Source organism: Somniosus microcephalus, chromosome 30, assembly GCF_052327205.1.
Source record: "Somniosus microcephalus isolate GS21.2 chromosome 30, FLI_Smic_1.0, whole genome shotgun sequence".
NCBI lineage: Eukaryota > Metazoa > Chordata > Chondrichthyes > Squaliformes > Somniosidae > Somniosus > Somniosus microcephalus.
Window position 1 is genome coordinate 26,736,180 of NC_141016.1, and position 27,391 is coordinate 26,763,570.

Sequence of the window (27,391 nt, forward strand, 5' to 3'; positions counted from 1 at the left end):
CCCTCTGAGTGAAGAAATTCCTCCTCATCTCGGTCTTAAATGGCCGACCCCTTATCCTGAGACTTTGCCCCCTAGTTCTAGACTCTCCAGCCAGGGGAAACAACCTCTCAGCATCTACACTGTCAATCCCCCTCAGTATCTTGTATGTTTCAATGAGATCACCTCTCATTCTTCTAAACTCCAGAGAATATGGGCCCAATCTACACAATCTCTCCTCATAGGGCAACCCTCTTACCCCGGGATTCAATCAAGTGAACTTACTACACTGTACCGTTGCTATGGATCAAGTTTTCAGCTGCGTACCCCAATTTCTGATACTTGCCCTCAGCGAGCAAGGGTCAAAGTGCAAAGTGTCATCATTTCATACGCCTCTCATATACCGGGTTTCGGTCACATGATACTCGTTTCTATATTGCAGCCTGGGTCTGGGGAGAGCGAGCTAACTGTGGCCTTTCTAACGGGCAGCCAGTCTTGCAATAGACTGCCTGCTTGGCACAGGTCAGCCTTTCCCTGCATGCGCAGGTATTTTGGCCAGTCCACATCGCTACAGAATGTATAGCAGGGCTCCTGCATGCGTGATGCTGCATCGCAATGCGACCAGCAATACATGGTGCTGCCTTTGCAGCAGATGATTCATTGGCTTTGGGAAGATTCAAGGGAGTCAGAAAAACCAAGATTAAAAAAAAACTACAGGTCTTCCAGGTGGCTGGTCTCAATAATACAACATTGCCAGCTGCACAGGAGTTGCACTGGAGGAGTTGGTAACCCAAGGCCAGCCCAAGACCAGCCCAAGACCAGCACAAGACCAGCATAAGACCAGCACAAGACCAGCCCAAGACCAGCCCAAGACCAGCACAAGACCAGCACAAGACCAGCCCAAGATCAGCCCAATACCAGCCCAAGGCCAGCCCAATACCAGCACAAGGCCAGTCCAATACCAGCACAAGACCAGCACAAGACAGCCCAAGATCAGCCCAAGACCAGCCCAAGACCAGCCCAAGACCAGCCCAGGATCAACCCAAGACCAGCCCATGACCAGCCCAAGAGCAGCCCAAGACCAACCCAAGAGCCCAAGACCAGCCCAAGACCAGCCCAAGACCTGCCCAAGAGCCCAAGACCAGCCCAAGACCAGCCCAGGATCAACCCAAGACCAGCCCATGACCAGCCCAAGACCAGCCCAAGACCTGCCCAAGAGCCGAAGACCAGCCCAAGACCTGCCCAGGATCAACCCAAGACCAGCCCATGACCAGCCCAAGACCAGCCCAAGACCTGCCCAAGAGCCCAAGACCAGCCCAAGGCCAGCCCAGGATCAACCCAAGGCCAGCCCAAGACCTGCCCAAGAGCCCAAGACCAGCCCACGACCAGCACAAGACCAGCCCAAGACCAGCCCAAGACCTGCCCAAGAGCCCAAGACCAGCCCAAGACCAGCCCAGGATCAACCCAAGACCAGCCCATGACCAGCCCAAGACCAGCCCAAGAGCCCAAGACCAGCCCAAGATCAGCACAAGACCAGCCCAAGACCAGCCCATGACCAGCCCAAGACCTGCCCAAGAGCCCAAGACCAGCCTTAGACCAGCCCAAGACCAGCCCAAGATCAGCACAAGACCAGCCCAAGACCAGCCCATGACCAACCCAAGACCTGCCCAAGACCTGCCCAAGAGCCCAAGACCAGCCTTAGACCAGCCCAAGACCAGCCCAAGATCAGCACAAGACCAGCCCAAGACCAGCCCAAGATCAGCCCAATACCAGCCTAAGACCAGCCCAAGACCAGCCCAAGACCAGCCCAAGACCTGCCCAAGATCAGCACAAGACCAGCCCAAGACCAGCCCAAGACCAGCCCAAGATCAGCCCAAGACCAGCCTAAGACCAGCCCAAGAGCCCAAGACCAGCCCAAGACCAGCCCAAGACCAGCCCAAGATCAGCCCAAGACCAGCCCAAGACCAGCCCAAGATCAGCACAAGACCAGCCCAAGACCAGCCCAAGATCAGCCCAAGACCAGCCCAGGATCAACCCAAGACCAGCCCATGACCAGCCCAAGACCAGTCCAAGACCAGCCCAAGAGCCCAAGACCAGCCCAAGACCAGCCCAAGATCAGCCCAAGACCAGCCCAAGACCAGCCCAAGACCAGCCCAAGATCAGCACAAGACCAGCCCAAGACCAGCCCAAGACCAGCCCAAGACCAGCCCAGGATCAACCCAAGACCAGCCCATGACCAGCCCAAGAGCCCAAGACCAGCCCAAGACCAGCCCAAGATCAGCCCAAGACCAGCCCAAGACCAGCCCAAGACCAGCCCAAGACCAGCCCAAGACCTGCCCAAGATCAGCACAAGATCAGCCCAAGACCAGCCTAAGACCAGCCCAAGAGCCCAAGACCAGCCCAAGATCAGCACAAGACCAGCCCAAGACCAGCCCAAGACCAGCCCAAGACCAGCCCAGGATCAACCCAAGACCAGCCCATGACCAGCCCAAGAGCCCAAGACCAGCCCAAGACCAGCCCAAGATCAGCCCAAGACCAGCCCAAGATCAGCCCAATACCAGCCTAAGACCAGCCCAAGACCAGCCCAAGACCAGCCCAAGACCAGCCCAAGATCAGCCCAAGACCAGCCCAAGATCAGCCCAAGACCAGCCCAAGACCAGCCCAAGATCAGCACAAGACCAGCCCAAGGCCAGCCCAAGACCAGCCCAAGACCAGCCCAAGGCCAGCCCAAGACCAGCCCAAGACCAGCCCAACACCAGCCCAAGATCAACACAAGACCAGCCCAAGACCAGCCCAAGACCAGCCCAAGACCAGCCCAAGATCAGCCCAAGACCAGCCCAAGGCCAGCCCAAGACCAGTCCAAGATCAGCCCAAGACCAGCCCAAGACCAGCCCAAGACCAGCCCAAGACCAGCCCAAGACCAGCACAAGACCAGCCCAAGAGCAGCCCAAGAGCAGCCCAAGATCAGCCCAAGACCAGCCCAAGACCAGCCCAAGACCAGCCCAAGATCAGCACAAGACCAGCCCAAGACCAGCCCAAGAGCAGCCCAAGATCAGCACAAGACCAGCCCAAGAGCAGCCCAAGATCAGCCCAAGAGCCCAAGACCAGCCCAAGACCAGCCCAAGAGCAGCCCAAGAGCAGCCCAAGACCAGCACAAGACCAGCCCAAGAGCAGCCCAAGAGCAGCCCAAGATCAGCCCAAGGCCAGCCCAAGACCAGCCCAATACCAGCCCAAGACCAGCCCAAGACCAGCCCAAGACCAGCCCAAGACCAGCCCAAGAGCCCAAGACCAGCCTAAGACCAGCCCAAGAGCCCAAGGCCAGCCCAAGACCAGCACAGGACCAGCCCAAGATCAGCACAAGAGCAGCTCGAGTAGCTGTTTGCTTTGGAACTTTCGGCGGGCACACGGGTACAGTTATCTCTGGAGGCAGCAACCCACAGCTCATATAACATAAAGAGGCAATGGACAAGAAAAGGTGATTCGACCCAGGTAGTTTGTCCCTCATATGTTTTAGCTAATGCTGCCTAGCATCCAGCTACATCTCGAACACCCCGTGTGGCTATTTCCATCACCTGGTACATCATTTTAAACATTTCCTTTTCTTTCGCTAAAGACATTGGCCCAGATATTCCGATCCCTACGGGTGTGTACGCGCTGTGCACCCACCCGTAGGGACATCGGAAATGCCGGTTTCAGGCATGCGCGCTGAAAACTGACATTTCCGATCTGTCAAGAAAGCGGGAGGCCATTATTTTCCCACAAGATCTGTTTCAAATTTACTTTTCACCAGGTGGCTTGTTCTACTGGTCCGACTAACCTTGAAGTAAGATTCAAGAATCTCCTTATCTATGGCACTTCGCACTTTATAGAGGTATTATTCCACTCCCATGCTCTGGTGACGGGTTAGAAGGGGGCGGAAAATGTGGGGCGGAGGCGAAGCTACCTGGTGTTTTTCCGACTGGCGGAGGCATGCACGAGCCTCATTTAACATCAACAATATGATTGCAGAACCTCCTGACCCTCAGAGAGCTGGAGGACAAGGGAAGATTCCAGAGGAATGGTTGGAGCACCTGTTAGCCAATAGATACTTGGCCAAATCAGAGGAGATGGGCCTTTGGCATCTGTGCTTGACCAGGGCGGGAATGTACCCTTGAAGTGGTATCTTGTACAAGCAGAAAAGTCATCTTGGGATGCTGGAAGGAACAACTGCACGGTGTCAGATGCACAACCTGGATCTCAATAAGAGTCTCGGCATCATGCAGCCGGATTGTTTAATGATGATTTGTGGCCTTGGAAGATGTGAATGTGGCGAGGTTGTAAATGGACATCACAAACGAATCAGATATTATGATTTACCTTGTGTTCTTGCAGAGAGCGTCATCAGCACAGGATAAACTATTGGGTCCAGGGCACCCTTGATCCTAAGCCCAAGCGTTCCACCAATGCCTGCATTAAATCAGTCAGAAACAACAGTTAGACGTAGAGCCGAGGGAAAGCAGCCACGGTTGGACGCAAATATCTGTGGATGAGAGGGGGGAAAAAAATCAACCAGGTTTCTGCTCTGGTTCACTTATTCACTGCGATAGCAAAATACTGCGGATGCTGGAAATCCGAAATAACAACAGAAAACGCTGGTGGATTTCTAATCCACACTTTCCTCTGGCCTTTTTCCTTCCCTCCCACATGGCATCATTCCGCCAGCGCCATTCACACGTCATCTAGAGCCATCCTTTGTTCCTTTACCTGTCCCATCACCACCTCCTCTGGCCTTCAATATCTCTTTATCTCTCCTGCTTTCTATCCTATCGCTGACCTTCCCTTTTGTTCTTTCATCCCCTCCCCCTTTTCCCAGCCCCTAAACCTGCTTTAAAATCTATTCTCTTTCCTGCTTTTTTCTAGTTCTGACGAAGGGTCTTCGACCTGAAACGTTAACTCTGTTTCTCTCTCCACGGATGCTGCCCTGGCCTGCTGAGTTTTTCCAGCATTTTCTGTTGTTATTTCACGTATTCACTGCCTCTTGTTGGAGAGTACGGGCTGGATTTTCATTGAGGAGGCGGGTAGGAGGCGGGACTACAACTTTCGGGGTTGTAGTCCCGCCTCCATCGAGTTGTGGCCAACCCACGCGATTTAGACTTGATTGACCTTGTTGAGCCCGCCCAGCGGGCCCAGCAGGCCAATTAAGGGCCACCTGGCAACAGGTGATGTCACAGATTGATATTTCATGTCAAGACCTTTTGACAGATGAAATATCAGCGTTTCACAGCTGTTTGAAGCTGTCAAACACTGACAATCTGTACTCCAAGTTAATTCCTTCCTCTCAGGATGATTTAGAGATCTCCCCGGAACAGAAAGCTGAATGCTGCAATTTTTGACAGATCGCGGCCATTCTGCTTTCTGTGCCGGTGAGATGAGGGACTCCCGAGACCTGAAGGAAGGAAGGCTGTAAAGGTAAGTAAAACTTCTTTAAACACTTTAAACACAGCAAACACACTTACCTCTGCACTCATGCACCCATCACTCACCTGAACACTGGACATCTCGACCCCTCCAAGCCCTTCAGCCCGACGGCCCGCCTCGCTAACTTGGCGTGGTTTGGAGCCGTTGGGAATCCCACACTTCAAGAATGAAAATAGGGATTAGGCTAAAAACTGCCTGTTAACTACCTGTTAACAGGCAGTTAATTGGCACTAATCCCCTTCCCGCCTCGGGGAGGCGGGTCCCAGTGCGAGTCGGGTACCCGCCTCCTTTGAAACTGGCATGGAGGCAGGTTGGGGGCGGGATGGGTTCATGCCCCCCGATTTCGGGATTTTAACCCCCCCACATGCCTCCAATCCCGCCTCCACGGCCCATTGAAAATCCTGCCCTTTGTGTGTGTGTGTTCGCGAGTGTGCATCAGACAAGGACAGTATGAGGTTCTGCTGTGATACCCCTCCCCGGAATTAAATATCTTACTGACACGCCACATTAAGGGTGCTACATAAGTGCAAGTTGTTGTTGTTATTGTTGACGTTAAGACATGAGAAGTGGTCACTTTGGCAGGAATGGGCCAGCGTCCTCTGCCTGTGAAAGCGTGGCAAAGCAAGAGTTAGCATCTTCAGGTAAGGAAGAAAAAACGGAAACAACTTGGAGAAATTGCACTGGGGGAGCTGACAGACAAATCCCAGGTGTCCTGCGGACTAACCCCTGCTCCAAGTACCCTGCTTCAGCAGGCAACTGCCATTTGAAGTTCAGCATTCAAGGGACTGAGTTAAGGTAACAAAAGTATCTTGGACGCAGTTCCATGGATTCAGTACTGACACAAACACTTTTCACTCCTTGAACGGATCGGATGTTTGTTCTTAAACCACAGCTCACTCAACAACAACAACAACTTGCATTTATATAGCCCCTTTAACGAGGTGTTAAAACGTCCCAAGGCGCTTCACAGGAGCGTTATAAAACAAAATTGATACCGAGCCACATAAGGAGAAATTAGGGCAGATGATCAAAAGCTTGGTCAAAGAGCTAGGTTTTAAGAGGTCTTCAAGGAGGTGAGAGAGGTAGCGAGATGGAGAGGTTTAGGGAGGGAATTCCAGAGCTTAGGGCCGAGGCAGCTGAGGGCACGGCCACCAGTGGTGGAACGGTTAAAATCAGGGATGCTCGAGAGGCCAGAATTAGAGGAGCGCTGATATATCTCGGGGGGTTGTGGGGCTGTCGATGATTAGAGGTGGGGGGGGTGCGAGGCCATAGAGGGATTTGAAAACAAGGATGATAATTTTGAAATCGAGGCGTTGCTTAACTGGGAGGCAATGTACAGGGGTGATAGGTGAACGGGACCTGGTGCGAGTTAGGACACGGGCAGCCGAGTTTTGGATGACCTCAAGTTTACGTAGGGTAGAACGTGGGAGGCCAGTAAGGAATGCGTTGGAATAGTCAAGTCTAGAGGTTAAAAACTCTGCAACAACACTCCAAATTTCCTCAGAGGTTTCCTGATAAACATTCCCGAGAGCCCAGATTATCTGCAATGTCACGCTATCTATGATGTGTGGTTTTTACAGGTTATATAGTATTAAAATGATTTCATACTTACTATCAAGTTCAGAAAATATCTTGTTCTTTGGGACTGAAAACTGTGCAACAATTTTAGGTACAGCCTGAAATAAAAAAATAAGTTGTCAAGGAAATTATGAGCAAGAGCTGCAGTAATGTGCCAGGTCTGATATTTTAAAGTTCAGATGTAACGGTTGTTATAAATCTCATCATCATGAAGAAACGACTCATGAAATAACACTGGACGGCCAGCTGGTGGCGCTATCCAAGGAGTATAAATACTCGGGCGTGGGCCCAGCTTGTACAGGGACATTTTGTAAGACAGGAACTAGTGAAGTACAACTAGACCTCCATGTTTTGAAACAAGTTGATTAAAGCCTTGCTTTATACTCGAACCAAGTGCGTAGTGAGTTTTATTATGTCAACGGTGAATCTATATAAAACCTTAGTAAGACCACAGTTACAATGGGCTGTATTTTTCGATCGGAGGCCTCCCGCGTGCGGAGACCTCCGATCTGGAAAAATCTACGGACTTACCTGAGGGCTCCCGAGGTGCGTATACTTCCGATCCTGGGCCTCTCCAAACTCCAAGTGCGCAGGGCCCACGTATTCCAGGGGCGCGGGCAGTTCGCAAGCGTCCCTGGGATCACGTGGGCCATGGGGAGCCAATAGGAGAAGGGAATCTCCCTTCATACACGTGACAGAGAGACCTGTCAAATATATGAATGGAGATCACCCCAAAAACACAGTAAAACTTTAAATACGTTTTTAAAAAACATCACCTTTTTAAAATTAGTTGAAATTACAATAAATTAAATATTTTAAACAAAAATGTAATTTTTTGAAAGAAATAATTAAAGTTTTTTACGGGGCTAAAAATAAACTTACCTTTTTAAAAGTATTTTTAAGTGATAAATGAGTAAAAAAAAGTTTTTTTTACTTTTTTCAACTCTTATCCTGGTAAAAGCAGGCCTTACCAGGCGTAATAATTCTAAGGGTTTTCTGCGGGCGGAGGGTCTTCAGAAAGTGGAACTATCCGCCCGCGGAGGCCCTTCTCCAGGGCAGGCATCCGATCTGTCGAGAGCATTCTTGACAGATCGGAAATGCCAGTTATCAGCGCATGCGCTGTGCAGGCCTGAAACCGGCATTTCCGATCTCCCTACGGGTGGGTGCACAGCGCGTACTCACCCGTAGGGATCTGAATATCTGGGCCATTGTGTGCAGTTTTGGGCTCCTCACTACAGGAAGTATATTGAGGTAATGGGGACGATATAGCACAGATTCACTGGAATGCTGCCTGGTACCAGGAAATAAAAGGCGTTTATGGGGTGATTAACTAGAGGTGTGTAAAATGATGAATAGATGGAAGAGAGAGGAGATTTACGAGGATGTTGCCAGGACTGGAGAATTTTAGCTATGAGGAAAGATTGGATAGACTGGGGTTGTTTTCTTTGTAACAGAGGAGGCTGAGAGGAGATTTAATTGAGGTGTATAAAATTATGAGGGGCTTAGATAGAGTGGGTAGGAAGGATCTATTTCTCTTAGCAGAGAGGTCAATAACCAGGGGGCAGAGATTTAAAGTAATTGGTAGAAGGATTAGAGGGGAGTTGAGAGGAACTTCTATCACCCAGGGGGTGGTGGGGGTCTGGAACTCACTGCCTGAAATCCAGTGAATCTGTGCTATATCGTCCCCATTACCTCATTGTTCTAAGGATAAGGGGTAAGCCATTTAGGACTGAAATGAGGAGGAATTTCTTCACCCAGAGAGTGGTGAACCTGTGGAATTCTCTGCCACAGAGGGCGGTGGAGGCCAGTTCATTAAGTATATTCAAGAATGAGTTAGATATATTTCTTAAGGCTAAAGGGATCAAGGGATATGGGGAGAAGGCAGGGACAGGGTACTGAATTTGGATGATCAGCCATGATCTCATTGAATGGCGGAGCAGGCTCGAGGGGCCGAATGGCCTACTCCTGCTCCTATCTTCTATGTTTCTATGTTTCTATGTGGTGGAGGCAGAAACCCTCATCGCATTTAAAAAGTACTTGGATAAGCACTTGAAGTGCCGTAACCGACAGGGCTACGGACTAAGAGCTGGAAAGTGGGATGAGGCTGGATAGCTCTTTTTCGGCCAGCACAGACATGATGGGCCGAATGGCCTCCCTCTGTGCCGTAAATTTCCATGATTCTATATGTAGGTAGAAACAGACCGTTTCCAGTGATTGAGGGGTCTGAAAAAAAAGGACATAGCTACAAGGTTAAATGCAAGAGTTTTCGGACTGTGAGCCGGATAATTCTTTTTACACAGGGGGTTGCGAGGCTGTGGAGTGCGCTATGGGAGTCAGTGATTGAAGCAGAGACCAGGTCAATATTTCAGAGTAGATTAGATAGGTGGTTGAGGAATTAGAATTGCTGCCCATGTGGCGGTTAACCACCAACAGGGCTGAATGGTCTAATTCCGTGTTGTGATTTCTATGTAATTATCAAGCCACCATTAACTCTCACCTGCAAGATATTGTTGATGTGAGATATCGCATTTGAAATTGTGGCATTAATTCCAGTCACACTGGGTTCCATTGCATCTGTCACCTTTTGATTGGCTGTAAACGCACAAGCAACTCCTGCCCTAAATATCAATGATCAGAAAACATTAATGAGACAGAAACAAGGCACATCCTGCCCTCTGTCACTAGCGTGATGCCTGTGCACACTCACACTGATCAGACTTAGCCTGCAGTGAGTTTTCCATGTGATACTCGTGCACACACAGAATGATCCAACACAGCCTGCATTCACTGGCCCAGGTGATACTCATGGACTCTGGCACTGAACGCGCATATCCAATTCCGATCCATCTAACCACTAACTGACTAAACCTGTCCGTCTACCCACCAACCTGCTTAATCACCCACCCACGCAGATGCCTGCCTGCCTAGCCAACAGCTTCACCATCAACCTACCCACACAACCCACGTACCTGCTTACCCACCAAAGTGCTAGCCGTCAACTCACCAACTCACCAACCCACCAACTCACCAACTCACCAACTCACCAACTCACCAACCAACCCACCAACTCACCAACTCACCAACTCACCAACCCACCAACCCACCAACTCACCAACTCACCAACTCACCAACCCACCAACCCACCAACTCACCAACTCACCAACTCACCAATCCGCCAACTCGCCAACTCGCCAACCCACCAACCCACCAACTCACCAACTCACCAACTCACCAATCCACCAACTCACCAATCCACCAACTCACCAACTCACCAACTCACCAACCCACCAACTCACCAACTCGCCAACTCGCCAACCCGCCAACTCGCCAACCTGCCAACCCACCAACCCGCCAACTCGCCAACCCGCCAACCCGCCAACCCGCCAACTCGCCAACTCGCCAACTCACCAACTCACCAACCCACCAACTCACCAACTCACCAACTCACCAACCAACCAACTCACCAACTCACCAACTCACCAACCCACCAACCCACCAACTCACCAACCCACCAACTCACCAACTCACCAACTCACCAACTCACCAACCAACCAACCCACCAACTCACCAACCAACCAACTCACCAACTCACCAACCCACCAACTCACCAACCAACCAACTCACCAACTCACCAACTCACCAACCCACCAACTCACCACCCCACCAACTCACCAACTCACCAACTCACCAACCCACCAACTCACCAACTCGACAACTCACCAACCAACATACCCACCAAACCAACAACTCACCAACTCACCAACTCACCATTCACCAACTCACCAAATCATCAACCCAACAACTCACCAACTCACCAATTCACCAACTCACCAATTCACCAACTCACCAAATCATCAACCCACCAACCCAACAACTCACCAACTCACCAACTCACCAATTCACCAACCCACCGACTCACCAACCCACCAACTCACCAACCCACCAACTCACCAACCCACCAACTCACCAACTCACCAACTTACCAACTCACCAACCCACCAACTCACCACCCCACCAACTCACCAACTCACCAACTCACCAACCCACCAACTCACCAACTCGACAACTCACCAACCAACATACCCACCAAACCAACAACTCACCAACTCACCAACTCACCATTCACCAACTCACCAAATCATCAACCCAACAACTCACCAACTCACCAATTCACCAACTCACCAATTCACCAACTCACCAAATCATCAACCCACCAACCCAACAACTCACCAACTCACCAACTCACCAATTCACCAACCCACCGACTCACCAACCCACCAACTCACCAACCCACCAACTCACCAACCCACCAACTCACCAACTCACCAACTTACCAACTCACCAACCCACCAACTCACCAACCCACCAGCCCACCTATTCACTAACCCACCAACCCACCGACCGACCTACTCACCTAACTTCCCACTGTTTACTCATCAACCGACAAACCAGCCTACCCACCTGTCTAGTTGTTTAAACACCTACTCTTCATGCCGCTTACCCATTACCGTGCCTGTCTGCCAACCTCCAACCTGCCAATTCACCAACCCAGCTACCCATCAATCACCGATGCACCTACTAGTCCACCCGTAAACCTGCCTATCCACCAACTAAACAACTCTCCTATTCAGCAATCTGCGTACTCACCAATCCGTCCATCCACCAATCTGCCTACCAATCCCCCTCAATTTCCTGAGTCCTCTTATGTCCTTTCTGACAAACTCACAGTATAATAATGGTGGTCATCAGAAGAAATATGGCGAGTGTGCGGCGCTGACGGTCAGTGGTCTCTGTACGTTCCTTCACTTGTCCTCCACAGTTATTGCAGCATCGACAGCAGCAGAAGAACAGTCCCACCAGGGGCATGATGAGGAAGAAAAGCGCGCCAATAATGAAACTGACGAGGTAGCCGGCTTCATAGTGCAGCGCCTAGAACAGAGTAAGCAGAGTGAGGCACTGGACAAACACAAAGTAACCTTTTCATTTCATGTTAAACTTTCAGTGCAATCCCGTTGGGGCTGATAACAGAATCACAGATACACTGAAGCAGCCACTCTTTCATTGGGAGGCTGCATGTGTGCTCACTGTCCAATCAACGTAATACTAACCCTAACCCTAACCCTAACCAAATCAATGTAATACTGCACCCTGCGCTATTTCAGTCTGGGAGAGGGAGAGAGAGAAAGTGATAGACCTGAAGGAGATTGAGACCTGAGGGTGAGGAAGACCTGAGGGGGGGCGGAGAGAGAGGGACATGAACAAGAGGGAGAGTCCAGGGAGAGGGGGAACTGGGAGACTTGAGGGAGAGAGAGAGTGCCAAGGGACAGGGAGACTAAAGAAAGAAAGACTCACATTTCTATAGCGCCTTTCGTGACCACAGGACATCCCAAAGTGCTTTACAACCAATGAAGTATTTTTGGAGTGTCATCACTGTGGTAATGTGGGAAACACGGCATCCAATAAGTTACCAGTGATGTTGTTTGAGGAATAAATATTGGCCAGGGCACCGGGGAGAACTCCCCCTGCTCTTCTTCCAATAGCGCCATTGTCTCTTCTATATCCATCTGAAAGAGCAGACGGGGCCTCGGTTTAACATTTCATCCGAAAGACAGCACCTCCGACAGTGCAGCACTTCCTCAGAACTGCACTGGAGTGTCAGCCTAGATTGTGTGCTCAAGTCTCTGGAGTGGGACTTGAACCCACAGCCTTCTGAGCCAGAGATAGCTACCCACTGAGCCACAGCTGACTCTCTGGCTAAAGGATGGTGAGACTTGAGCGAGAGGGAAATCCCAGGGAAAGGGAAACCAGAGGAAACAGCAGGGCCAGGCGAGTTCAGTACATTACCATTAACTCAGTACCATAAACTCCTAGATCCTCACCTCCTGGTAATTCTGTGTCAGAAAGTTTGGATCCTTCAATGACCCCTCAATAATACCTGAGAACAAAGCAGGTCAGAAATGTAAAAATAATATGTAGATCTTCACGAATCACAGTAAGGATTCAGCTTGTGTTCACTTACTCCAAAAGTTAAACATTCTGAGATGCATTGATAAAGCAATGTAAATACAATTACTTCTTTTTCAAACCGACCTACTGAGAAATGTAGAAGTGGAGTCCCAGTAAAAATAATTTAAAAACTAAAATTTTCTGTCAGACTGCTGTCATGCAAGGTCAGCTTGCTGCCATCACGACTGTGGATTACCATTTTCAAAGGGGCTTGCAACAGATTACTAGGATTGCTGAGGTGCGGATATGGCCTCCTGCTGAGAGTCCTTCTCCCCCTCCTCCTCCTCCCTCTTCCAGCACCTTGTCCTGCTCTGCGTGGCCTCTGCTAATTCTCCAATTAATGCTGTATTCCAAGGTCTGGCAGCAAGTGGGTTTGTGCAAAAGCCTTGAAGTCAGGAAGAAGTCCTCCGGCACCTGCCACGCCACTCCCTGCAGACTTTAGCAACTTTAAAGAACCGTAGAAAGCACCAAATGCTTGTAGAATGGTAGCAACAGCCAGAAGAAGTCAACCAGCAACTAACTTGTATTCGCTGGAGTTTAGGAGAATGAGAGGGGATCTCATTGAAACTTATAAAATTCTAACAGGACGAGACAGACTAGATGCAGGAAGGATGTTCCCAATGGCAGGGGAGTCCAGAACCAGGGGTCACAGTCCAAAGATAAGGGGTAAGCCATTTAGGACTGAGATGAGGAGGAATTTCTTCACCCAGAGAGTGGTGAATGTGGAATACTCTACCACAGAAGGCAGTTGAGGCCAATTCATTAAATATATTCAAGAAGGAGTTAGGTATTTCTTAAGGCTAAAGGGATCAAGGGATATGGGGAGAAAGCAGGGACAGGGTACTGAATTTGGATGATCAGCCATGATCTCATTAAATGGCAGAGCGGGCTCGAGGGGCCGAATGGCCTACCCCTGCTCCTATCTTCTATGTTTCTAACCTGTAAGTAGTTGATGATCCCGTTAAATAGCGCTGGTGGGGGGGGTCCTTCCTGCTGCTGAACGTGTGTTCAGCTGTGCGAGTTTCAGAGAGGGCGCTAGCTGGAGCATTGAGCACCAAAATGGCAGTGTGGCGTCAAACCAGTGTTGCACGCTGATTAACATCATGATCTGCCTGCTCGGCACACTTCCAGCGGACGTTCATCGTGCCGCACTAGCATCCTCACCAAATTGGAGCTCTAAGGGCACACATAGCGCCGAAAAAAAACAGGCGCTAACGATCCCAATTTTGCGCCCTATCTTTTTAATTAGAGCTTAGTATCAGACCAGTGCGGAGAGATGCAGTATCAAAGTAAAGCTTATCAATAGATTCACATGACCGAGCAGCAATTAAATGTAACAAGAGAGGAAAGGGTGATAAGATAACCAAAGACAGAGAATCATATTGGTCTCAGATAGCTCAATGGACAAGGAGTAGGAGTTATTGATATAAGGTATAGGCTCTTATTCATTTCTCTTTATATGGAGTTGTGTTTACCTTTTGATGTAACTATGTGATATGAAGACATGCTGAGGGTCATATGTCAGGGTTAAGAGAAAGGTATAAAAAGTGACAAATTGTAGTGAGAATTTGGATTTGAATGGTAGCAATCAGCCTTAATATTGAGCTTAGAACTGTAATGGATTAGATTCCCCAGCCTGCTTCTCTGGGATTGTGGCTGTACTATTTTAAGTGTATGCTTAAGTAGTATTGTACGTAGACTTCAAAATAGGGGGAACAATTAAGAAGTTTGCAGATGATACAAAAATTGTCCATGTAGTTGATAGTGAGGAAGAAAGCTGTAGACTGCAGGAAGATATCAATGGACTGGTCAGGTGGGCAGAAAAGTGGCAAATGGTATTCAATCTGGAGAATTGTGAGGTAATGCATTTGGGGAGGGCTAACAAGGCAAGGGAAATTGCAATAAATGGTATTATACTGAGAAGTGTAGAGGAACAGAGGGATCTTGGAGTGCATGTCCACATATCCCTGAAGGTAGCAGGACAGGTAGATAAGGTGGTTAAGAAGGCTGACGGAATACTTTCCTTTATTAGCAGAGGCATAGAATACAAGAGCAGGGAGGTTATGCTTGAACTGTATAAAACACTAGTTAGGCCACAGCTAGAGTATTGCATACAGTTCTGGTCACCACATTACAGGTAAGAAGTGATTGCACTAGAGAGGGTACAGAGGAGATTTACAAGGATGTTGCCAGGACTGGAAAATTTTAGCTATGAGGAAAGATTGGACAGGCTGGGGTTGTTTCCTTTAGAACTGAGGAGGCTGAGGGGAGATTTAATTAAGGTGTTTAAAATTATGTGGGGCCAAGATAGAGTAGATAGGAAGGACCTATTTCCCTTAGCAGAGAGGTCAATAACCAGGAGGCATAGATTTAAAGTCATTGGTAGAAGGATTAGAGGGGAGTTGCGGAGAACTTTTTTCACCCAGAGGGTGGTGGGGGTCTGGAACTCACTGCCTGAAAGGGTGGTAGAGGCAGAAACCCTCATCACATTTAGAAAGCATTTGACGTGCTGTAACTGACAGGGCTACGGACCAAGAGCTGGAAAGTGGGATTAGGCTGGATAGCTCTTTTCGGTCAGCACAGACATGATGGGCCGAATGGCCTCCTTCTGTGCTGTAAATTTCTATGATTCTATGTACAGGAAACTTTCTGGTATCCGGCACGGACGGGACTGAGCTGGTGCCGGTCTATCAACAATGCCGGAGAATCGAGCACTATAGTTAAAAGATACGGAGCTCGGCGCTCCGTCTAAAGCAACAAACCCAAGTGTCTCTGTAGCTTAGCAACAGCTTCAGTTAGACACTTGCACAGCCAGAAATGAGTAAAAAAAAGTAACTAAAAGTAAAAAAAGTTATCTGAACCGACACCTGAATTTTGCCGGTTAACCGACATTTCCGGTTATTTAGTGGCCGGTTAATCGAAAGTTTCCTGTAGTATATTCTGAATAAATCAATCAACGCCTGACCTCCACGTTTCAAGAACCTTATTAATTCTGAGGAATATGAACATACCAAATTGACTGGCGGAAAAAGCCAGCTGTTCCAACAAGCCTGCCCCATGATGGCCGGAGCATTGTAACTAAACACTACCTCCCTCCCGCCAACCCCCCCTGCCCCATCCAAACAATAGGTAGAACATCTTATCATAAATAAAAACCATCCTCTAACAATCATGGCAACAAAACAAACTGCGGACGTTCCACACATCAGACCTGTTGGAAAAGCATTAGGCTGCACTGCGTCCAAGTATCGTCGCACCATATCGTACAAAGGTTTGATCGAACCAGCGTCTCCGCTCAACCTGTTGAAGCTGCGCAGCAACAGATTTTGGAACTGAAGAGTGTCTGCCGTACAATTCTGAGAAACGGCAGGTTGTGGGATGAGGAAAGTCAGAGCCAGGATGAAGAAGAGAGCCATCCTTTCCCCGTGAGCCCCAGTACACCGCCCTCGGGTTCCGGCTCGCAGTTACACAGTTGCTGTGATCCTGTGAAACAAAGAAGTTCGCAATAATTCCCCTCTTAACCCAACAATTTGTTATTTAAAAAAAAGGTGGCAATCTTTCCTCTATAGCCTTCCTGGCCCAGAACGTCATGAGGGAATTTTAATGGATGGGAAACTGTGGAGGGCATGTTCCTGAATTCCCATTATTTATTCCTACATTCCAACAGTGACTACACTTACCCTGCCTTCCACTCTATCGCAGACCTTCCCTTTTGTTCTTTCCTCCCCTCCCCCCTTTCCCTGCCCCTGCACTTGCTTAAAAACCTGTTCCATCGCCAGCTTTTTCCAGTTCTGACGAAGGGCCATCGACCTGAAACGTTAACTCTGTCTCTCTCTCCACAGATGCTGCCCAACCTGCCGAGTATTTCCAACATTTTCTCTTTTTATTTCAGATTTCCAGCATCTGCAGTATTTTGCTTTTGTGTCAATATGTACTCCATTGGCTGGAAATCGCTTTGGGACGTCTGGTGGTGGTGAAAGGCGCTACATAAATGCAAGTCTTTCTTTCTTCTTTCGTTCACTCCTGGCATGCATTGTTCTACATCAGAAGCTCTAAAGAGGAAAACTGACCCCATGCTTTCTATCACATTCCAGCTATAGGAATGACATCAACTTGGAAACATGTCAAATCCTGTTGATGCAGATGCACACCAGTAGTTTTTAAACCTTCCTGGACGGAGAGCCCCTGGAAATATCGGCGCCCTCCCAGAAACGCCCAGAACCCAACTTCCAAAATACAGTGTCAGCTTCTCAAAGGAAATCACAGAGACATTTTTTAATAGTCACAACACATGCTACTAAGCCTTGTAGCTGTGCTGTATTATTCTATGATTCTATAAGCCAGCAAATGCAGAATAATAAAATGATGGATAAAAATCTAATGTTCTCTTGGACTCCCTGGGATCCCATTGCAGAATCCATAGCATACAGGAATGTCCTGCTTAAAAATTTACTCTGTACACCATACCACACCTCCCAGCAGCTTCACTGAGCTGGCACACTGAGTTAAGAAAACAGACGTTACTTAGTTATCAAGAAAGAAATAGGAGAGTTAAGAGGACGGCGTTGCATTAAAAAACAGAAACTAAAGCAGTTCTAACCTGGCTGGTGCTCTCAGCGCTGATTTCGGTCGGAAGTTTGCCCGCTTTCCCCGGGATCACTGTAAAAAGAAAAAAATCAGCTTCCTGGTCCGTGGGCTTGAGAAACCTGGGATAGAAAAACCTGTTGGACGGGTTCAAATTTAGTTTCAGGGCGGAACAACTTCTGACAGAAACAATGATAAACTGCAGCACGAAAAGTTAAAAAAAAACCCAGGGTGCTATCAGTCGTTCCATTTGCATTGCTTACTCAAGGGTGTGGCATGATTTTGTTCAGTTTATGCACTGCTTACTCCATAATTATACTTTTATAGATCATTTTCAACCTGTTCAGACAATAATGCAAATCTTGAGCAAACAACTACTTTTTACAGTTAGAAAGTCAGTAACCCTTACATTGCCAATTAAGAATGTAAAGAATTTTTTGGGAACAGGAGCAGACCGCCGGGCCCACTGGGCCCAAATTATAAGAGAATTCAAATGAAGCGACCTGGAATTAAGAGGAATATATGGTAATCTCAGTCATACCTATCTGCCACCTCCTTGTGTACCTAAAACCCTTCCCTCCCCAGAAACGTGTCTAATTGTCTCTTCAGCCCATTTACACTTTCCAGTTCTGATAAAGAGTCATCAATCTGAAACGTTGACTCTGTTTCTCTCTCCGCAGAGGCTGCCTGACCCGCTGAGTGTTTCCAGCTTTTTCCATTTTTATTACCCATTTATATTGTTCACTTCAGCGTGTAACATTTGCATATTGAATTATCATTGGCCCGCAGGCATCTGTAAGGAATACCTATTATATTCACATGTGATCACATGCTGAGTTGTCATTGGCCTGCAGGCATCTGTAAGGACTACTATTGTTTAGAAGACCCAGTAGGGGTCCTAACTCCATCTTGTCCCCACTGTGCTGAATGAGTAAGACCACAGACCTAATGCTTCATAAAAGAGTTAAACTGTAATACTCCGTTGTCCTGCAATTTATTATTTTTGTACAAAGTGTGCAAAACAAGACATGGGGCCCGATTTTGTGGCTTGTGTGGGAAATGGTCGGATTCCCCCGAATGTGGGGTTCTGACACACAAAAAAATGTGTCAGCTAGCTGCACGCAATTTTCCCTCAAGTGGCCAATTAATTTCCAGCGTGTGGGCAGCCTTGCTAATTGTCCAATTCGAGTCAGAAAGCCCCACAGTATGATGTCATCATTCGTGGTGCTTTCAAGGTCCATAGCAAGCACTGCATCCTCTGAAGGCTTCCAAACGAACCATACAGGATCGCAGAGGAGCCTGCAGCAGCTGTGGCCAGTGCCAGACCCCGAGCTGCCTCCAAATTCGACGAAGTTTCACTGCAACCATTATTGGATGGGGTTAGGGCCCACAGGGAGGTCCGCTTCCCTAGGTCAGGCAGGAAGAGGCCTCCCACTGAGACCAAGGCTGCATGGATGCAGGTGTCAGCAGATGTAAACTCGAATGTGCATGTCACCTTGGCATCACATCTCTAATTCTTTCCTTTACTCCCCCACAGTACCATCCAGAGCCCCCGTCCTCACTGTGGAGGAAGAAGAGGCTGTGCAGCCAGAGTCCTCAGAGGAAGCTCCAACCTCTGAGGGCGCAGCTGTTGTGTATGTACCTTTAAGAGAATAACTGGTCTCAGACTGCAGTACCGGCAGTGACCACCCCTGTATAAAAGGCGCTAGAGAGCCTCTGTTTGTTAGTTTCACTATTGACTACCACCAGTAAAGACTTGTTTGTTTTCACTCCTGCTGGTCCGTGTCTCAATCATTCACGGACTTAACACTGGCGACGAGTAAGAAACAAACTTACCTGCAACTCGGCAGCACCTCAGACGACGTTGTTGAAGGTCGGAGCCAGAAGAAAGAAAAAAAAATAGAGTCCAAAGAAACTCGGGAAACGGGCGTCGACCGTCAATCATCGGTTTGAAAACTTGCAGGAGAGACTGTTCAGAGCCAGGCTGGGTTCCTCGGTCTGTGGTTTTCCAGCTAATCGGGCTGGTGGCAGGTAGTGCTCTGATCCTACCTGGGCTGCGGCGGGCTGAAGCTCGATCGGGTGGCTTTTCAACGGGGCCGGGCAGCGAGTCGGGAAGCAAAGAGAGAGAGAGAGGGTGGAGCACACAGGGCGCGGCCGGTGCTTCGAAGCCAGGCAGCGTTCGGACCTAAGAAGAGGGAGGGAAGTGTCCCAGAGGGTCCGCTCCACGACGGGAAAATAATAAAAGAAAAGAATCAATATTTAACGCGCAAGAAACCGTGGAAAGCAGCGCTAACAACAGCGGGGAAGAAGGCAAAGCGCAGGAGGCGCCATTTTGTTAAATCAGGGAAGAAGGCAAAGCGCGGGAGGCGCCATTTTAGATTTGCAAGATGCCGAAGGTTGGCTGTATCACTGCTTTTGATAATACATTAGAGGACTGGACCACGTATGTGGAAAGAGTCGAGGTATATTTCGAGGCAAACGAAATAGCGGAGGGGAAAAAGGCATCGGTATCGCTAAACTTAATGGGCGCTAGAACGTACGGCCTATTGCGGGACCTGATTACTCCAGCCAAACCAAAGGCGAAGAGTTTTAACAAAATTGTTGCTGTCCTACAGGAACACTTAAACCCTGCACCGCTGTTGATAGCAGAAAGATTTAAATTCCACAGGAGAACTCAGCACAAAGATGAGAGCAATGCTGAGTATCTTACGGAACTATGCAAGCTATCAAAGCACTGCCAGTTCGGAGCAGGACTGGCAGATACCCTACGGGACAAATTTGTCTGTGGACTCCTGAGTGAAGGAACACAGAAGAAGTTACTCTCAGAAAAAGAGCTGACGCTAGATAAGGCTTTCAGCGTGGCAGTATCGTATGAAGCAGCAGCCAGGGAAGCTGCAGAAATTCAACAAAAACCACAGGAATACGGCACCCACGAAATGACACGGGGATTTTCAAAATGTTATCGCTGCGGCAGAACTAACCATGACCAGAAGGACTGCTGGTCCAAAGACAAAATATGCAGACAATGCGGGAAGATTGGACACATTGCACGAGTTTGCAGGTCTGGGAAGAAGACCAGCGACAACAAAAAGGCTACTAAGGAACCGTACAAGAAAGTACAAAAGATGACGGACAGTAGTTCCGAAGACCAGATGAGCGATAGTGAATCCGGGAACAGGAGACTAAGCTGTCTCAAACTTCACAATGTAATCGCAAAAGAGGATCACCGAACAATTTGGGTCACCCTCACGATAGCAGGGTCCCAAGTTAAAATGGAATTGGATACAGGATCAGCGCTAGCCGTCATGAATCGACGAGACTACGAGCGGCTATTTTCACACATACCCTTGAGAGAGACATCCATCGTCTTGACGACGTATATGGGGCAAAAAGTATACCCCAGAGGAAAAATAAGCGTGCCTGTCGAATACAATGGCAAGAAAATACGGAAATTGTATCTCTACATACTGCCAAATGGTGGACCACCGTTATTGGGACGGGAATGGATCAGGAAGAAAAACTTAGATTGGCATTCCATTCATGCAATGACGGTGGACGGTAAAAAAGATGAAGACGTCACTCCTGGACGATTGTCAACAATCTTAGCTAACGCCAAAGAGGTATTTCAACAAGAACTGGGCACGCTTAAAGGCGTAACCGCCTCGATAAAAATAGAAGAGAAAGCAGTTCCCAAGTTTTTCAAAGCAAGACCGGTACCATATGCAATTCGCCCAGCCGTCGAGGCAGAGCTGGAGAATCTGGAGAAGGCGGGCGTGTTGTCTAAGGTCGACTGGAGCGAGTAGGTGACACCCATCGTCCCTGTCATGAAGAAAACGTTAAGCAATAAGTCCGGAGAGCCAAGGAAGATTCGCATCTGTGGGGATTTCAAGGTGACGGTGAACCCTGTCCTTCACACAGTACAATATCCTCTTCCAAGGATAGAAGACATCTTCGCCTCACTGTCTGGAGGGAAGCGTTTTACAAAAATTGACCTAGCACAAGCATATTTGCAGATGGAGGTTGAAGAGTCCTCTAGGAAGTATCTCACGATAAACACTCACAAAGGTCTTTACCAGTACCATCGATTGGTATTCGGAGTAGCATCGGCTCCGGCGATATGGCAAAGAGCGATGGAACAAGTCCTGCAAGGGATTCCGGGAACTCAGTATTACTTGGACGACATCCTTGTAACAGGTGAAGATGACAGTGAACACCTTAACAACCTAGAACAGGTGCTCACTAGACTACGGGAACATGGGCTGCGAGCCAACCGCCCCAAGTGTGAATTTTTTAAGAAACAGATATCGTATTGTGGCCACGTGATTGATGAAGAGGGGTTACATAAGTCCCCTGACAAAATTGAAGCGGTTGTTAAGGCCCCAGCGCCTGAAAATGTGTCGCAACTGAGGTCATTCCTCGGATTGGTGAATTACTATCATAAGTTTTTGCCGAATTTGTCGACAATTCTGCACCCACTGAACGCCCTGCTACGAACGGGGGTAGCATGGAAATGGAACGATGATTGTAAGCGTGCTTTTCAGAAGAGTAAGGACTTAATCACTTCAAGGGAAGTATTGGCTCACTACAACCCAGCACTGCCAATCAGGCTGGCGTGTGATGCGTCTCCCTACGGCATTGGGGCGGTACTGTCACATAAATTCCTTGATGGTTTAGAGAGGCCGATAGCTTTTGCGTCACGCTCGTTAACTTCTGCCGAGCGTAACTACGCCCAGATTGACAGAGAGGCCCTCAGCCTAGTGTGGGGGGTGAAGAAGTTCAATCACTATCTGCACGGTCAAAGATTTACTCTACTAACCGATCATCAACCTCTTGTCTCCATTTTCAACCCTCAGAAGGGCGTACTGATAATGACGGCACAACGGCTGCAGAGATGGTCCCTTTTCCTAGGGGCACACCAATATGACATCGAGTACAAAGGAAATAAACAGCATGGAAATGCTGATGGATTGTCACGCCTACCGTTGCCGACGGTGGAAGAAGAAGACCTTGCAGTGGATCCAATGGAGTTATTCCACTCGACCATAGTCGAATGTCTCCCTGTGACGAATGCAAACATAGAAAAGGAAACATGGAATGACCTGACACTATCACGGGTCTATGATTTAACGGTGAAGGGATGGCCAGCACATGGCGAACCACTGCTGCCAGCATTCTCGCCGAGAAGAGAACAGCTGTCAGTGTGCAGAGGAACCTTGATGTGTGGATCCAGAGTAGTAATTCCACCTAAGTTGACGGATAGAGTGCTCAATGAGCTTCATGAGGGTCATCTGGGTGGGGTAAAAATGAACAACTTAGCCAGAGCGTTTGTGTGGTGGCCGGGAATCGATAGAGAAATCGAAGAGATGACCAAGATCTGTGCAGGATGCCAGAAGGTCCAAAACGCCCCACCACAAGCTCCTCTGCATCCATGGGAGTGGCCCTCATCTCCATGGCAATGGGTGCACATTGATTTTGCTGGTCCCTTCATGGACTCGATGTTTTTAATTGCGGTGGATGCACATTCAAAGTGGCCAGAGGTAATAAAAATGTCCTCAACCACCACGGAAAAAACTATCACAGTTTTGCGAACCATATTCACCAGGAATGGGCTGCCTGAACAGATTTGCTCTGACAATGGACCACAGTTTGTGTCTGAAGAGTTCCGGAGGTTCTTAAAGAACAATGGCGTTAAGCATTACACATCTGCCCCATATCATCCAGCCACTAATGGATTGGCCGAGAGGTTTGTCCTAACATTCAAGAAGGCTATCAAGGCAATGTGTAATGAAGATATACCCCTACAACACAAGGTGGACAACTTCTTGTTTGCCTACCGGAATGCGACACATGCAGTTACCAACCAAACTCCAGCCATGATGTTCTTCAATCGAAGACTACGATGCCGCTTGGATTTGGTTAAGCCAAACGTCCGAAGAGATGTGGAGAACAGGCAGTTTCAGAATATGAATGAAAGGCCGACCAGGAGTTTTAAGATAGGTCAACCAGTTTTGGCCCGGGACTACCGCACTGAGAAATGGCAGCCAGGAACGATTTGTACACGACAAGGACCTTTCATGTATACCGTGGACGTTGGGGAGAGCATTGTAAGACGCCATGCTGACCAGATTCTAGAGTCACTGGAAAACGTCAACTCCACACCACGATCTGATACACCTGGCAATGAAATCGACGTACCAATTGCAGCTACCACAGAATCGGTGATATTGGAAGCAGATGAACCAAACAACGACATTGATCTCGACTCAACATTGCCAGAAGAACCTGATACCCCAAAGAGGCGTTATCCAGACAGAATCAGGAAGCCTCCTCAAAGACTGAAGTTATAATTGCTTAAACTTAACCAATGTATCTAGCAACCGTAATTGTGATTATAATTAGTTATCATTTAGTTGTTAAATGAATGTTATGTACTGTTTATCTAAAAGGGGAGGAATTGTTGTGTATGTACCTTTCAGAGAATAACTGGTCTCAGACTGCAGTACCGGCAGTGACCACCCCTGTATAAAAGGCGCTAGAGAGCCTCTGTTTGTTAGTTTCACTATTGACTTCCACCAGTAAAGACTTGTTTGTTTTCACTCCTGCTGGTCCATGTCTCAATCATTCACGGACTTAACAGCAGCGTCAGCAGAAGTAAGCGCACCCAGCACCAGCGCAGACACTCACACCTCGGGGGGACCTTCGGGACATAGAGTAGTGTTGTCACCTGGTGTTTCACAGCTCACAAGTGAGCCTCAGCAGATTCTGGAGACAGGGACAGCAGTGGAGAGTCCTCAGCAGAGGGCGCAGGACTCTGCCAGCTCAGCTCAGCTGCGCTGCATGTCGACCCTCTGTCTCTGGGTCCATCCGCAAGAGAAGAGGTGATGGATCTCCATGCACAGATGCAGGAGTCTCTGTCAGGTTTTGTCTCCAGGGTCACTGCGAGTGTGGAGCGAATGGAGGAGTCCATAGCGACCATGAGCAGAGCCTTTGTGGAGTCATTGGCGCATGAACGCATCACCATGGAAAGGTTGGCAACCTCCATGGAGGAGATAACTCGCCAGGGTACGGAAAACATGGTGACTGCTCATAAGAGAATGACATCTCTTGAGGAGCGTTGGCCATCTATTGAACAAAGAAACCAGATCTTCATGGAAGTCCTTCTGAGTAGGACTGCCAGTGCATAAACGGGTCCCCATGGCCCCCTAAAGCGCAGCAAGGTGCTCTCAAGCCACTTCCAAGCGCTGGCCCCTTCTGGCCTGTGCAGCTTCTGGGGAGTGAGCAGCAGCCTGGTGCTCCTGGTGTTCATCATGCTGTTCCTGGTTCTGCTGCTGCCGCCTCTGCTGCTGGAGATCCTCTAATGGCAAGAAGGGAAGGAAAAAAAGGCGTCCCATGCTTCTTGTAGATGCCTCCGCTGAGGAAGCGCTGAATGAGAGTGGCGAGAGGGGCTTCCCAGGAGATCACATTGGAGAAGTTTGTGAGGCTCCAACCTTCCACAGCTGTGCCTAAGCCTTGAAGAAGTAGCCCCAAGCCTTCAGCAACAAGGTCCTTCAACATACAAGTGCTGTCCCTTTAAATCGCAGCTTTTCCGAATGACCTGCAGCTGACAGCAAGCAAGCCGGCAAGCTTCACGCCAGGTTTCATCAGCGGGGTTCCCCGCAGGCGTGTTTGATGTGGGGAAAGCCCCAAAATCACAACAGCCCCTGAAAATCGACTTAAACAAGGTAATAATTGCTTATTAGTGTTCCGACGGCCAGTCCCGCCAGCGGCGGGCGGGACTGATTCGGGTCGCGGGGAAATGGCGGTCCGAAAGTCGGACGGGGCGGGGAATCAGGCGGGGTGGGGTCGCGACCCGCTTTTCCAGCGATTTTCGGCCCCCGGCCGCCTGGAAAGCCGCCCGACGGCTGGCAGAAAATCGGGGCCATGGTGTCAGAACAGGGATTTGAAATGGACATCGTTGGAGCTCCCTTGCCTCGAATGAATTGGGAATCTTTGAACTTACCTGGAGAATGGCGCAAGTTCAAGCAACATGTGGAGTTAATGTTCTCGGGTCCACTGAAAAGCAAAGGGGAGGAAGAAAGATACAGCTACCTACTCCTGTGGATCGGAGAAAAAGGGAGAGACATTTTTAACACATGGTCTCTCACCGCAGATGAAGCAAAGGTACTGAAGAGTTATTTTGACCGTTTTGAAGCATATGTGATGCCCAAGACAAATATGATATTCGCTAGGTACAAGTTTCAGGAGAAAGTACAAGGAGCTAGTGAGTCGTTTGAACAGTTCGTGACTGAGTTAAAACTGCTGGTAAAAGACTGTGACTATGCAAAAGATAAAGATGAGATGGTCAGAGACCGCAACGTGTTTGGAATACATTCAGCTAAAGTGAGAGAAAAACTTTTGAATGTTGGGTCCGGGCTAACGCTGGACAAAGCTATGGACATAGCTAGATCGCACGAGATAGCCCAAGCACAGTTGAAAACCATAACCGGCGCCACGAGCAGTTCGTGTGAACAGACAGTGCACGTAGTTAATAGACACACACCAAAGAACACTGCCCAGAGAGCGTGTTTCAGAACAGAAAGAACAGAGAGAGTTCTAAAAATGGGCGACACAGACATAAAACGCTTCAAAAACTGTGGATATTGTGGAAACAACTGGCATGGAGAAAAGGTGCAATGCCCTGCCAAAGGAAGGCAATGTACTAAATGTGGTAAACGGAACCATTTTGCTAAAGTTTCCAGGACTGTTTTCGGAATGGCAGTACACACAGTGAGTGAGAGCCAATTGCCAGAGAGAGAGCCAAATGCAGAGGAACTTGTTTATTGATTCTGTGTCACAGAAAAAACTGATTTCAGAGACTGAGCAAGCCTTTGCCGATATTGAGATAGGAAAACAGGGCATAGAGCTTAGGTTTAAACTAGACACTGGAGCTCAGGTTAATGTAATTCCTCTGAGTGAGTATCACAGCTTGAAGGATGAGTGTGAGCTACAGCCCACCTCATGCAGACTGACCAGCTATGGAGGTGAGCAGCTCATTGTAAAAGGCACATGCGCGATGAAATGCAAGTACAAAGAAAGCGACATGATGTTGGACTTTTACATTGTTGACACTTGAGCACCTCCAGTGCTAGGTCTAATGGCATGTTTAGACATGGACCTCATCAAGCTAGTGCTATCATTGACAGCACCAGTTCAGAAGCAGACAGTCATGGAGGAGTTTGCTGACGTTTTCAAAGGAATCAGACTATTCCCAGATGAATGTACTATTCACCTTGACCCAGCAGCAACCCCTGTGGTTTGCCCACCGAGAAGGATACCCCTTGCTCTACGTAGTCGCCTGAAGGAGGAGCTGCAGAGCATGGAGAATACAGAAATCATCGTCCGGGAAACAGAACCAACAGAGTGGGTCAACGCGTTAGTAGTGGTTGAGAAACCACGTACAGGCAAGCTCAGAGTCTGTCTTGACCCCAGAGATTTGAACAAGGCTATCAAACGCCCTCACTACCCTCTACCAACGCTAGATGACATCACACCGAAGCTAGTGGGAGCACGTTACTTCAGTGTAATGGACGCACGATCAGGATACTGGACTATCAAGCTCACGGTAGAGTCATCAACACACCATTTGGACGCTACCGATTTCTGCGTTTACCATTTGGTCTTATCTCAGCTCAGGATGAATTCCAGCGGAAGATCGACGAAACCTATGAAGGCGTCGACGGAGTAGTCGCAATCGTAGGCGACATCCTCATCTATGGCAGGAATAGAGAGGAACATGACAGGAACCTCTGTG

General features: G+C 48.7%; 1 protein-coding gene across 1 annotated transcript in view; it reads right to left on the reverse strand.

Moving 5' to 3' along the window:
• Positions 1 to 17,723, reverse strand: part of LOC147098038 (prominin-2-like) — a 103,782-nt gene extending 86,059 nt beyond the window's left edge. Inside the window, exons 1-7 of the mRNA XM_085971251.1 lie at positions 17,618 to 17,723; positions 16,229 to 16,500; positions 12,891 to 12,946; positions 11,738 to 11,940; positions 9,509 to 9,629; positions 7,046 to 7,109; positions 4,333 to 4,422 (exon numbers count right to left, since the gene is read on the reverse strand). Coding sequence (XP_085827377.1) covers positions 4,333 to 4,422; positions 7,046 to 7,109; positions 9,509 to 9,629; positions 11,738 to 11,940; positions 12,891 to 12,946; positions 16,229 to 16,433 — 739 coding nt within the window. The 5' untranslated portion in view covers positions 16,434 to 16,500; positions 17,618 to 17,723. The remainder of the gene's footprint in view (positions 1 to 4,332; positions 4,423 to 7,045; positions 7,110 to 9,508; positions 9,630 to 11,737; positions 11,941 to 12,890; positions 12,947 to 16,228; positions 16,501 to 17,617) is intronic.
• Between the last annotated feature and the right edge of the window lie 9,668 nt (positions 17,724 to 27,391).